The sequence below is a fragment of the Nyctereutes procyonoides genome, unplaced genomic scaffold (genome assembly GCF_905146905.1).
Source record: "Nyctereutes procyonoides isolate TBG_1078 unplaced genomic scaffold, NYPRO_anot_genome, whole genome shotgun sequence".
Lineage (NCBI taxonomy): Eukaryota > Metazoa > Chordata > Mammalia > Carnivora > Canidae > Nyctereutes > Nyctereutes procyonoides.
The window spans coordinates 14,390,413-14,403,786 of NW_026575155.1; the positions used below are offsets into that span (position 1 = coordinate 14,390,413).

A 13,374-nucleotide genomic window follows, 5' to 3' on the forward strand; every position below is an offset into this window, starting at 1 on the left:
TCTCTCTACTGGCTTAAGGGATGTACTTACCTTTGCCAGTTTATTATAAAGGATGGGAGTGAAAGAGATAACGTAGAGGAGGTCTGGGAGGGTCCCCAGGGCAGGTGCTTCTGCTCTGTGACATGGAGGCGGGGGGCACCACCCTCTTGACACGTGGCTGTGTTCAACAACCTGGAAGCTCTCTGAACCCTGTCATTTAGGGTGTTCAAAGGAGGTGTAATCCATTATCTCAAGGACATAATCAATTATTAACTCCATCTCCAGCCCCTTTCTCCTTCCCAGAGGTGGTGAGGTGGGACAGTGGGGTGGAGAAATGGGGCTGGAAGCTCCTGGCTTCTCAGCCAGGCTTGGTCTCTCTGGTGACCAACCCCCATCCTGAAGCTGTCCGGGGCCCACCAAGAGTTAGAACGAGAGATGCTCCTGTCACCCAGGAGATTTTGAGGGGTCTAGGAGCTCTGGGTTAGGAACCAGGAACACAGACCAGATGCATATTTCTCATGGTCCACACCCCCAGGCAGCTCCACAGCTGGGATTACTTCATAGTCTCAAAATACTCCATGTATTGAAGTCTCTGAGGGTTAAGGTTGACAGTTGACTGTCCACTGGGGGTGAGTGTTGGGTGTTCTAGAGTGCCGTATGAATGTAGGGTGTCAGAGCCGTTGTCATAGTCAGTGGGAGACGTCAGCTGGTGAGGAGCGATGTGGCATTCCGCAGGACTGGCCAATCCCTTCTCCTGGAACTGCCATGCTCTTGGGTTTTCAAGACGTCCACTGAATCTCTTTTCCTTGTCCCCACCGTGGCTGATGCCATCATCGCCCAGGCTTCAGCTGGCTCAGTTCAGCAAGAAGTAATAATCATTCATGGATCCGTGAACCTGTAGAGGTTGGGGCCAGTCCCATGGCAGCAGCTTACGACATGTATTTTTGATAAAATGTGACCTTGAATCTTAATAAGTGTATATCAAGATTGGTAACTGCATTGTGCTGATCAATTTTTCACTCTTAGTTTGTTCTGGAAGAAAATTCGTAGTGCATAGAGCCTTATAATCATAGAAAAAACCCTTTAAAACCTACATATATATGTTTACCTCCTTCAGTTTCAGAGAGATATGATGTGGAGTCAATGAAAGATTTCAGGACACCTGGGTGGCTCAGTCGGTCGAGCCGTCTGACTCTTGATCCCGGCTCAGGTCTTGTCCTCAGGGTGCTCCACTGGGTGCGGAGCCTACTTGAAAAAACAAATTTTGAGCATAAAGATGCTATGCACATCTTATTAGGATAGAATTCTGTGAGGAAGGGAAATGGAAATATGAGGAGTTTCAAAAATAAAAAGAAATAATGTAAATTTTCTGATGGAGTAAGAGCATGTTCATATAATTTTTTTTTCAAATGGGTAACATGGACGGTTAGGTCCTATTGATACATTTAAGGGTGCTGTGTTTTACTATAGAATATGAATATATTTATAACTACAGAAATTAAATTCTTTGCAACTATTTTTGCTGAGGATGAAAACAATTTCTAAGATTGTATTTATGTATTTGAGAGAGAGAGAGAGAACATGAATGGAGGGGGCCAGAGGGAGAGGGAGAGAGAGAGAATCCCAAGCAGACCCACCACTGAGCACAGAGCCCGAGCTGGGACTGGATCTCGCAAGCCTGAGATCATGACCTGAGCTGAAACCAAGAGTCTGGACACTCAACTGACTGAGCCACCAGGTTATAAATGCCAAAGAAATAGACCAGGGAACAATTAGGCTTTAAAATTCTTCCACATTGTTCTCTAGCAAGAAGGTACAGCATGGCCTCCATCCCCGAGTGGGAAGAAAGGGCGGCAGGGGGAGGAAACCTCATTTCTCAAGATTTCAACCTCTCTCTCTCTCTCTCTCTCTTTTTTTTTTTTTTTTGCAACCTATGATAAGGAATGAATCTTGTTTTTTTCCTCAGATATGGTCCAGGTTGCCTTTGGAGATATTTCAAAAGCAAATTTTGATGAATTTTTCAACCTCTACAGAACTACCAAGGTAAAACTGACCACATGTTATTCCAAAAAAAGAAAAAGTCAGCCTGATGCTGGAAAACAAATGCCTTGGATTAAGACCATGTTCACTTTCTTGGGTATTTGGAGAAGCGGGCTGGGCGGGGTGGGGGTGCTTGGGGCGTGTCACTTAAGCTGCCTGGGCCTCTGGAAGGAACATGGAAGAAAATGTTTGGGGTGCACCTAGCAATTTGCATTACACTTGGTGGCCACCGGTGAGCTCCGGGGACACCAGATATTTTCTGCCTGAGAGACCTATTCCCCGGCCTTGGGGAGCCAGTTTCTCTAAACTGTAGGAATGTGAAGCGTACAGAATTAAATGGATTTAAATTTGGCCCCACTTTTACCCCCGTGAGCTCTCTGATGGGCATATACTCCTTTTTTGTTTGTTTTTTAAGATTTTATTTATTTATTTGAGAGAGAGAGAGCACAAGCAGGGGGTGTGGCAGAGGGAGAGGGAGAAGCAGACACCCCGCTGAGCTGGGAACCCGATGCGGGGCTTGATCTGAGCTGAAGGCAGAAGCTTCACTGACTGAGCCCCCCAGGCGCCCCTTGATTAGATGGGGCTCCATCTAATCCTGATTAGATCAAAACTCCTGATTAGATGGAAAAGATCCCAAAAGAGAAAGAATCTTAGAAATCAGGTTGGCATGCAGGGCCTGTGTGGGTTCCCAGGCTCAGGTCAGGGGGGTAGGGGGTCACGGTCTGGGCACACGTGCGGCCCCAGGCTCCCGGGAGGTTGTGACCCCCGGCTGGGGTGGGGGCCCCAGCCCGGATGGGCCAGCGTGGGGTGCAGACCTCAAAGGGAGGTGCCGGCCTCATTCACGCGGGAGCTGGTTAGCCGTGGGCTTCACTGGGGACCTCCTTCCTCGACCCGGGGATTTGTTTCTGAGGGAACGCCGCCCTGCCGCTCTTTTGCCATAGTCCAAAATCGAAGACATTAAATTCGAGCTAGAGAAAGAAGCTGAGAAGTCCATCCGACTTCACTTCCAAATGGAGCAGATCGTCTACTGCCAGGACCAGGTCTATCAGCGGGCCCTGCAGAGGGTCAGGGAGAAGGATTCGGACGAGGAGAAGAACAAAAAGAATACCAGCAGCATGAGCCCTGACGAGGTTTCTTCTGTCAACATCTCCTTGTCTGAAATCTTGGAGCATCTGCTGGCCTACCGCCAGGTGAGTCTGCAAGCGTCTCCCAGGGGCGGTTTTCACGCCGTGTCCTTTCCTTGAAATGCCTCCCCTTGGCCCCCCCCACCGGTCTGTGAGGCCACCGCCAGCCGGCGGCTCGCCCTCCAGCCCTGTGGGCCCAGACACGTCCCTGAAGACCCCATCTTGGCCCTACTGATGTGCAACGGGCCCCTGTCAATCACCCTCCTCCTCTTTGTCCTGGAGTCTTTTTCCAGAACCTGAATTCTGCTGGTTTGCTTTTTTTAAATAAAGATTTATTTATTCATGAGAGACGCACACAGAGAGAGAGAGAGAGGCAGAGACCCAGGCAGAGGGACAAGCAGGCTCCATGCAGGGAGCCCGACGTGGGACTCGGTCCCGGGTCTCCAGGGTCACGCCCTGGGCTGCAGGCGGCGCTAAACCGCTGAGCCGCCCAGGGAACCCCCATGGTTTGCTTTTTATATATGTCAGTAGCGACAGGATTACATTAGTAGCTTTTTACACAAGGCCTCAATGTCTAATGCAGCTGGTAACCCTCCCGCCAGCCACACACACCTCCCCCCCCACCAAATGCCCACTTCTTTTTCTTTTCTATGATGTGGTAAAATGTGCATCATGTAGAATTTACCATCTTAATCATCTTTAAGTGTCCAGGTCAGTGGCATTAAGCACGCTCACACTGTTTTGCAGCCGTGTGCACCGCCCGCCTCCAGGACTGTCCCCACCCCGTCCCCACGGGACGCTAAGTCTGCATCCCCTCCTGCCCCCCCCATTGCCCCCATTCTGCTTTCCTATTCTATGGATCTGCTTATCCGAGGTAGCTCCTGGAAGTAGACTCGTGCAATCTCGATCGCTTTTTTTTGTTTTGTTTTCTTTTGCAATCTCTGTCTTTGTGTGTCTGGCTTATTTTACGCAGCATAACGTTCCTAAGGCTCATCTGTGCCGTAACGTGTGCCAGCCTGCCCCCCCTTTCCCCGTACAGTGATATTCCGTCGTATGGGGTGACCACGTTTTGTTTCTCCACTCCCCTGTCCATGGACATTGGAGTTGTTTTCGCTGTTGGGCTGCTCTGGATAAGGCTTCTGTGGCCGTCTTTTTTTTTTTTTTTTTTTTTTAGATTTTATTTATTTATTCATGAGAGACACAGGCAGAGAGAGAGAGAGAGAGAGAGAGAGAGAAGCAGGCTCCATGCAGGGAGCCCGATGTGGGACTCCACCCTGGGACTCCCACTGTGGCCGTCTTTTTAGGCAGAAATGTCTGCCCCGGTTCTTGCTCCTCCCAGCCTCGGTATGAATTTTCAAATGAGCTTCCCCCCCCCCAATTCCTGATGAGAAAAGAGAGCTGTTGGCATCCTCCTGGCGATCCTGTGCATTTTGTCGCTGTGTCGGGGAGAGCTGACATCTTTGTGACGGGAAAGGTTTCTGTCCAAGAGCCTCGTGGGTCTCTCCACTTTGCAATCTCCTTTTTGGGTGGGGGGGGTGGGGAGTCCCAGAGGTGTTGGGGTGTTTTGTCTTGGTGTCGACCGTGCACACTTGTGAAGTTTGTTCCCACGTGGTTCCTCGCGTCTGTCCCCGCTGTGAGCCTTTTCTTCCACTGTGTCTTGCTGGCTGTTGGATACGGTTTACGCGTCTTCTTTCACACGCCAAGCCCTGCGGACGCTCCCCTTGCCTGTAGGACTTTTGCAGCCAATTCTTGTGTATTTTCCCAATGAGCACGATGCCAGCGGTGCTGCCCCTCGCGGACCTCCTTCCCGACCACAGCCCCTCCCAATCCGCTGCCTGCCTCCTTCCTTTGCGCTGGGCCCTGCAGATCATCCGGGATGCTCTCCCTAAGGTTAACGTCAGCTAACGATCTTCATTGCACCTGCATCCTCTACTCCCCTTTGCGGCGTGAGAGCGTGTGCCGTCCTGAGGTCAGGATGCGGTGTCCCCGCAGCCGACCCTGTCCCTGGTGTGCTCATCGTGAAATCGGGGGCGAGGGGCGGGGGGTGTCCCTGGGGTCAGCGGTTGGCACGACGGCCCGGCTCTGTGGGACCTGGGGAGGGCCAGGGCAGGGGTCCAGGGCGCCTGTTGTCACCACTCAGAAACTTCTCCTCCGTCCCCAAGGAGCTAGTTTCCTGCAAATGTGGCCGGTCTGCGTGGTCCTCTGTGTGGCCATCCTCCAGCATCATCTTCTGTGGGGCCCCAGCCTCCGCTGCTGGCTCCTCGTCCCCTTCCCTCCACCTCCATGGGGTGGCCGGCCACGTCCCTCGCTCCCTGTCATCCCCGGCACGAGCAATGTGTCCCAGCACCGCCCCTCGGGCTGCATTCACTATGCACTTATTCTGCACCTGGCATCTTTTTAAACTTTGGTGTTTCAGCTTGTTTAATCCTTTTTTAACCATCTCACGAGGCCAGGCATAGCCTCAGTATTTCCTGGAGAATAGTGAGGCTGAACTTGCTGGGGTGCCGGGATGAATCGGCTTCCCGAGAGATGAGCCTGTCTCAGGAAAGAGAGGCTTGTTTCAGGGGCAGGTGGGGCCTGGGGAGGGAGGTGGTGGTGGCGAAGCTGACTTTGGACACGCAGACCCCGCAGGGGGTTCCCCCTCTGTGGATTTTCACAGCCCAGCCTCTGTTCTGCTAAATAATTTTTGTGTTGATTAAAAAAAAATATTTTCAGCAGAATTGTAAATAAATCGAAAATGGAGTTTTCTTACCCCATCCGGCCATTTACCTTTTTCACATGCATTTTATTGTCTCTGATCAGAGAAGGAAGCCGAGTGGTCAGGAATCCCTGGCAGGGAGGTGGAGTCAGGGCCGGGATTAGGGGGGGGTCCCCCCATACTGTGGGTTCCCCGCTGCCTCCAGCCCAGAGGACAGTGCTGAGTTCGAGAGATCTGGGCAGGGGGGACCTGCACCTGCCAGGCCCGGCCCCTCCGGCCCCCTCCCCAACCCTCTGTGAACTCTTCTTCCCTGGCAGGAGGCCACCAACCGCATCTCCAGCCACATCCCCTTGATCATCCAGTACTTCATCCTGCAAGTGTACGGCCAGAAGCTGCAGAACGGCATGCTGCAGCTGCTCCAGGACAAGGACACCTACAGCTGGCTCCTGAAGGAGCGCAGTGACACCAGCGACAAGAGGAAGTTCCTGAAGGAGCGGCTGGCGCGGCTGGCCCAGGCTCGACGTCGCTTAGCCAAATTCCCTGGTTAAGGCCGGCTCCCTGTCCCGCCTGCATCTCCAGGGCACGTCTGCAGGGAGCAGCACCCGCCCTCTCTCCCCAAACCCACATCGCAGATACTCGAGGAGTTAGTAGCCAGTCTTCCCGGTCACCACCCATGCTTGTCCCTGAGTGGGCAAGGACTTCCTAAGAAGACGCAGGTCATGATTAAGAGCTAGACTTACGGATCCAGTCCCATGTCGGGCTCCCTGCATGGAGCCTGCTTCTCTCTCTGCCAGTGTCCCTGCCTCTCTCTCTGTGTCTCTCATGAATAAATAAACGAAAAAAATCTTAAAAAAGAAAAAGAAAAAAAAAAAAGAAGAAGAAAAAAAAAGAGAAAAAAAAAAGAAAAAGAAGAAGAAGAAGGAGATTCAGATTGGGGGTGGACGCCGCCGCCCTCCTGGTTAGGAGAAATGATTTTCTGCCCTCGGGGTTGTTCCCCTTGAACCCTCTCCATCTTCCACCAGGGGACCAGTGCATGCAAAGCTTTGTAGAAGGATTAGTTCCTGCTTTTGTGCAACTTCTTTCATGCACCTGTTTTGGGAGCATTAGTGCCACGTGTGGGTGCTCTTAGAAGCTGTATTTCACTGATTTGTAATAAACTTGTTTATACCAGACATTGCTCTGATGCCTTATGTTCGGGTGGGAGGTGGAGAAGCCTGAACATGACAGCAAGTGGGACCCCAGTGGAGTAAATGATGGGGCGCTGGCCTCCGTGGCCCGGCCAGGGAGAGTGCAGGAGCCGAGCAAAGAATGAGGCCAGAGGGAGCCAAGGACTCGAGCTAAAGAAATGGAATATAAATGAAACAAGAAATGTGGGTGAAGGGGGTCGAAGGCCCAGGCTTCCAGTTCGAAGACACATAAGCTGACAATACTGTATTGCGCATTTACAAGTCGCTAAGAGTGTAGTTCTTCAAAGTTCTTATCACAAGAAGAATTGTGAGAATTGTGAGGTGGTGGATGCTAATGAACCAGACTCGATGCGATGATTATTTCACAAACAGACAAAAAGCACACAAGCCCGTTAAGGGGGGCGCCCGGCGGGGTTTTGCAGGCAGATGCTCTGGCTGTGGCGGGGGGTCCGGGAGGTGGACAAGGCGGGGTATTGACCTTGAATTGCCCTGGGGGAGCCCTGCAGAGTCCCGACTGCCCTCCTTGGTCTGGCCAGGGCTGGGGACACGTGCAGACACCCCGCTGTGGGCGGCTTAGGCGTGGGAACCCCAACAGCGGGCTGTGGCCATGCAGGGCGCAAAGGGATCTGCCTCCATGTCCCTAGAGGGGGTCAAATTGTCCGAGCCCACGGGAGAGCCCCCTGAGGGAGGGCTGGGAGCGGGTGCTCTCTGGGGAGACACATTTCTGTCTGCACAGTGTGGGCGGTGGGAGCACCGTCTGCCAGGTGTCTGGAAAGGGAGAAGCTTCCCAGGAGCTGTGCGTTTCCAGGCAACGGGGGCTTCAGGCTGAGCCAGCCAACCGCTTGTTGGGGGAAGCAGACTAGTGATTCTGTCCCCTCCGCAGCCAGCCCCATCCCCCAGGTCCCTTCTGACACGCGGGATGCTAACGACCCCCAGTGCTTTGGCGCAATCTGAGAATTTGCTGACAAGGGAAGATGCCGGGAGAGCTGATGGGCATTCCACAGGTTCCAGTCCGCACCTCACGCCAATGACACACCTGAGGGTTGACTCACAACCACTGAGGGGCAGGGGCAGGTTTCCTTCCTGCTGAAAGGAAACATTATTGCACAGACTTCTGCAAGAGTCGGGGAGGAGCAGGCCCTCCTACAGCATGTGAGGCCCGGGTCCCTCCTGTTAGCACAGGGATGCGGGCCCGCTTCTGGGAGGGGTGTGGGGGACGGGGCTGGGCTGGGTGACATCTCCAGCACCAGGCATCCCTCCCCCGCCCCAGGAGGGTTCTGCTGGGACCAGAGCAGCCGGGGATGTCAGAGTCGTCCGGGGGTCTTCTTTGCTGGGCTTCCGATGTTGCTGGAGCTTGAAAGAGAAGGTGGACGAAGGAAGCTGAGCGTGTGTGCTCCCGAGGATGGAACTTCCCAGGGAACATGCCTGCTGCAGACTCACGAGGTGCTTGCAATTGCTTTCGTTTTATGCAATTTTTAAAGATTTTCTTTATTTATTCATGAGAGACACACAGAGAGAGGCAGAGACACAGGCAGAGGGAGAAGCAGGCTCCCTGCGGGGAGCCCGATGCGGGACTCGATCCTGGATCCTGGGATCACGCCCTGAGCTGAAGGCAGACGCTCAACCACCGAGCCCCCCAGGCGTCCCAGCAATCGCTTTCATTTTGATCCCAAACAGCAGGTGTCTACGGGTCCCCCAGGCCTGCCCCAGGGAAGCATACTGTCCTTTCTCCTGTGTGTTCAGACTCAGGGAGAGACAGCTCTGGAGTCCACTTGGGGTGACTTCTTTGCTCAGACAGCAGCCGGGCTCAGACGAGGGGTTGACATGTCCTCCGGTTCTCCCATCCGCTGTCCCTAGCCACCCCCTGGCCGTTGAGGGACACGACACTGCTAGGATCAGAACCTGCATCTCCAGTTGCTGCTGCCCCTTCCTCTAGAAGGAAAGTCCATCTATCTGTCCAGAATCTAGTAGAATATCCAAGATGCCCACTCCTGAACCCTCTCTTCAGGTAAGTCTGGGGCTCCGTTGACCCCACAGGATGGCGCTGAGTTCGGAGCAGACCAGGAAACGGGCCAGATAGAATTTAACTGATGAAAATAGAAAGCCTTGGTTTTCCAGAACAGAGGGTCTGACATGCTGTAGGTGCTTAATAAATGCTGGGAGAGGGGACGGGGCGTGGGACACCCTGGGCATTTGTTCAGAGGACTTTCTGGATTCGTGACTATCTCCCGAGGAGCTTCAGAGCACCCGCTTTGATTACTGTCGCTCTCGAGGGAAAGTAAATGCAACCGGCCAGCCAGAAAAGTTCCTCAAATGTCAGTTTTCATTTCAAAGGAAAGGAACCCAGGCGGCAAGTCCTCCACCAGGTAACGGTGAAGGCAGCGAAAGGCACACCGCCCTTGGTGTTCCCTTGGTCAGACCTATTCTTTTCTTCCCCGGGAAGAAAGATCGAAGTGGTTCCGTGGGCTCTGGGTTGCTTATGAGCTCAGTCTCTGTAGTCACAGCGAGCTTCTAGAAAACACCTTTTGTGGGATGGGTTCGTTAAAAATGAGGCAGCTGGGACGTAAGCAAAATTTTTTTTTTTTTTAATTTACTCATTTGAGAGATAGAGCACACGCATGGGGAAGGGCAGTGCGAGAGGGAGAAGCAGACGTCCCACTGAGCAGGGAGCCCGATGCAGGACTTGATCCCAGGACCCTGGGATCACAACCTGAGCTGAGGGCAGATGCTCAGCGGCTGAGCCACCCAGGTGCCCCCATTAGTGAATTTTTAAATGTCACTTTTTCTCAAAACACTGGGTTTACCAGGAGAAGAAGGTCTGACGTGTGTTGCATCATACATCACCTTCCCTGAGTGCAATGCAGTGAAAGGCTGGGGCCTGGGGTTTGACCCCACCCACGGGGTGCGTGGGCTCCTTACAAAGCCAGGCTCGGGGTGAGGCCTTGGTTGGAACAGGAAGCGGCCATGAAATCAGAGCGGAATCAGGTAAGCCCTAGAAGGACAGAGAGAGAGAGAGAGCTGAGAACAGGCCTGGAACCTGGGTTCGAGGCAGGACTGTCCCGCATGGACAACTCAACCGGAGGCAAACCGAGGGGAGCGCAGGTTTCCATGCTGGGAACCCACCCGCTGAGCCAGCTGCAAGAGGCAACATGAGGACCAGCACACATTACTCCCTTTCTATCAACACGCGTGTCTTCACTTTCATTAGTATTTGGGGTTTGTTTATATTAAGTCAATGAACTTACATCGTTGATAAAGGTTTTAACGCAAAACTGTCAGGATCTCCCTAGTTTCAGCATTCCGGCGAGATCCTCTAAGTCGAGTCAGCATCACGCACAAGTAAAACCACTCGCAAGGCGGCTCCAGCATGAAAAAAAGTAACTGAAAAGGTTGTCGGCTGTGAAGGCCCCCGACCTGTCTCTGCGTGTCCCCTAGAAGCGATGATTCACTATTCACTAATTCAGCGTTCCTGACGGTTTTGTGGGACATAATTACCATCAGACTCGACTGTATTTCAGGGCATGGCCTAACAAAAATGTGTTTTATCTTTTTTTTTTAAATACAGTTTTTTTTTCCGTAATTTTAACCCATCTTGGTATAATGAAGACGATCACCTGTCATGCATGTAGGGCCCACAGGGTTTGTGGAATGAAGGCTCCAAATGGATTTCTGTTCTCGGGCAGATGAAAACCTCATCCAGTCTTTCTCTCCTGCTCACGGTCCCGACTCCACGGGACCAGCTGAGGAGGCGGTGCTGTCACCAAGAACCAAGAGGGGCTTTGGGGGACAGCTTTAGGGGACAAGATGCTGAATGCATTTTTTAGCAGGCTGGGCCTGGGGATGATGTGTGGGGTAATGGGCAGAGAGGTCTGGAAGGGAGTTGGGTCTCAGGGTCTGAGTCTAGGGGAAGCGGGAGCCACGGGGGATGCCCATGCAGGAGATGCTGCGGGTCACTTCTGACCGGCCAGGCCTGACCCCGCGCCTCTCGGTCCTCAGACCAGCCCCCCACTGCCCTGCCCCTGCCTCCACGGGCAGCAGCTACTCAGCATCCTTGCCCGACAAGGAGGTGCAGACCTGGTCGGCTCCCCATGCAGATCTCCAAAGACTCAATAAACATTTGGAAAAAAAAAAGTATAATTTATTTGTACAATGCTCACAATTCAATTTTACAGTTTTAAAAAAAGATACAAACCAAAGAAGACAAACAGTGGTCACATACACAGAAGCTAAGGAAGGAACACGTTCTCACCCCGACGATGCTTTTCAAAATCTGGCTTGGAGAGCTGGGACCCGGCGGTGCCGAGGGTTGGGAAGGCCCCCAGGGATGCTGCGGCCAAGGAGGCACACGGATCTGAAGCATCCCGCACCCCCGCCTGGGGATGGGACCCCACGACCTTCCCCTTTCGGGGTTAAGCCCCAGCAGCAGAATCGTGCGTGAGCAGAGGCAGAGCCTGGGGAAAGCAGTACGCACGGGGCAAGAGCGCTTCTGCTCCCGCCCGGCATTCAGGCCTGGCCCTTCCCTCCAGGGAAAGGCCGCAGGGCAGGAAGGGGCCTCAGGGCGTCCCCACCCCCCTCCTCTGCTCTGTTGCAAGCCCAGGTGCTGCTCCTCAGCAACACCTGTGTGCAGAACCCTTTGCAAAGCCCGTTCTAGCCCGCCACCGTTGGCACTTGGCCGGGACCATAGTCTCAAAGAGCCAAAGTTAGCGACTATGCGGAGGCATCAAGACTCGGTGAGCACTGAGGTAGGTAAGTAAGGTGTAGAAGCTTCACACCGAAACAGTGTCTCTTGAATCACACATCCCTGATTTCCCCCGGGGGTGGCCTCAATTTCCATGTGATTGGCAGGCCCCAAGAGGGTCAAGCACGGCACCCCCAAGGACGAGGATGGGGAGTGAGGCTGGGTCTCCCTTGGGGGCGCCCCCGCCCAACACGCGGAGGCCAACCACCCAGCAGTGCGCATGCGGGACGTGTCTGCAATGGCTTTCCTTGTTCGGAGGGCTCTGTCTGCACCCTCGCCCTCACGTCCTCAGCCATGAAGGGCTGGTCCCTTTATTTCCAGCCACCATCCGAGGTTACTGAAAAGGCACTAAAAAATGATCAACGAAGACCCCTGTGGGGAGACTGGCCCTGGGGTCGCCCTCCAGAGCAGTGGCCTCAGAGCCTGCCCCTGACGGTCCCACCTGGCTTTCTCCCTTTCCATCTCAAGTCATCCAGCAGCTGAGAAGTCACTGACCCCATGTGCATCCGAAGGTGGACCCCGGAGAGGGCTCGGAAGGAAGATCCCAACGGGGGAGCCCCCACCCCATTGCTCCGCGTTGGTGCTGGGTGCCCGCACCCAGCTGGGCCTGGCCACCCTTTTTGGATGAGGGGTCAGGGAGCAAGTTCCGCAGAACCGTGGAGAGTGCCAAAGACAGACAAATTCACTATTTAATAACCATGAAAGGACCTTCGAAGCTTCTCTAAAAATACATCGTGCGCGAGGAATGGAGAATCAGCCCCTTCATCTCCTCGAGGAACAAGGACAAAGGCCACGGGGATCAGCTGTTTGCCTGTTTGGCGGGAAAAAAAGAAATAACGTTATTTTCTTCAGACATAAAAGGGTAGCCAATGGTTTTTCTTCTCCCTAGATTGACTTAGAACCTAATGAGCGAGCTAAGAGGGGCCATGAGGTATCTTTCCTACAGCACGGAGGTCAAAGCGTCGGGCTGGAGGAGGTGGACAGGGCAGGTGCGAGGACGTGGCGTGTGCACGCGTGTGGCTAGCACAGCCAGCACGTGGGCCTCCTCCGGGGACCTCAAACGTGACCCGAGTCCTTGCAGCCCAAGTGCTTAATTAGTGCCACTCGGGCCTGTCACTCCATGCGCTGGACAGTCGGCCCCTTGGACTGGCCCAGCCAGCTCCCCCTCCAGCCCGCAGCCCCCCAGCAGGACAGAGGTGGTGGCCTGTTTCCAGCGCTCGGCCCTTTACCAGCCACAGCCTGGCCCCCGCCCCCTCCGCCCCGGGGTCACGTGAAGGTATCAGGTCCCACGGTGTGATCTGCGGGACATGCAGGCCGCGCCGCCATCAGGCCACCCCTCTGGTTTGATAAAGGAAGTTTGCACCTTTCTGTGTTTGTGAGCCCTGCTCCTGGGCTCCCAGGGAAGCTACACCCTAATTTTCACCCCGGTCAGAATGATTTAACCAGACTTCGAAGCCTGGGCTCTATTACTGCCCTGAGCATGCACTGTACGTCCGTTTTGTTAGCGACTAACCTCACAGACACGGTTCAAACTAAAAACAAGAGTAATAACGTGGGCAGCCCGGGTGGCTCAGCGATTTAGCGCCGCCTTCAGACCAGGGCGTGATC

The 13,374-nt window shown here is 53.8% G+C and overlaps 2 protein-coding genes across 6 annotated transcripts in view; one reads left to right on the top strand and one right to left on the bottom strand.

Annotated features, from left to right (window-relative positions):
- Nucleotides 1-7,013, top strand: part of MX1 (MX dynamin like GTPase 1) — a 29,368-nt gene extending 22,355 nt beyond the window's left edge. Inside the window, exons 13-15 of the mRNA XM_055313758.1 lie at nt 1,946-2,022; nt 2,961-3,209; nt 6,159-7,013. Coding sequence (XP_055169733.1) covers nt 1,946-2,022; nt 2,961-3,209; nt 6,159-6,389 — 557 coding nt within the window. The 3' untranslated portion in view covers nt 6,390-7,013. The remainder of the gene's footprint in view (nt 1-1,945; nt 2,023-2,960; nt 3,210-6,158) is intronic.
- A 4,133-nt stretch (nt 7,014-11,146) lies between these two features.
- TMPRSS2 (transmembrane serine protease 2) overlaps nt 11,147-13,374 on the bottom strand; it is a 35,027-nt gene continuing 32,799 nt past the window's right edge. For all 5 annotated transcript variants that reach the window (XM_055313717.1, XM_055313719.1, XM_055313716.1 and 2 more), the window contains exon 14: nt 11,147-12,577. In XM_055313717.1, coding sequence (XP_055169692.1) covers nt 12,566-12,577 — 12 coding nt within the window. In that variant the 3' untranslated portion in view covers nt 11,147-12,565. The remainder of the gene's footprint in view (nt 12,578-13,374) is intronic.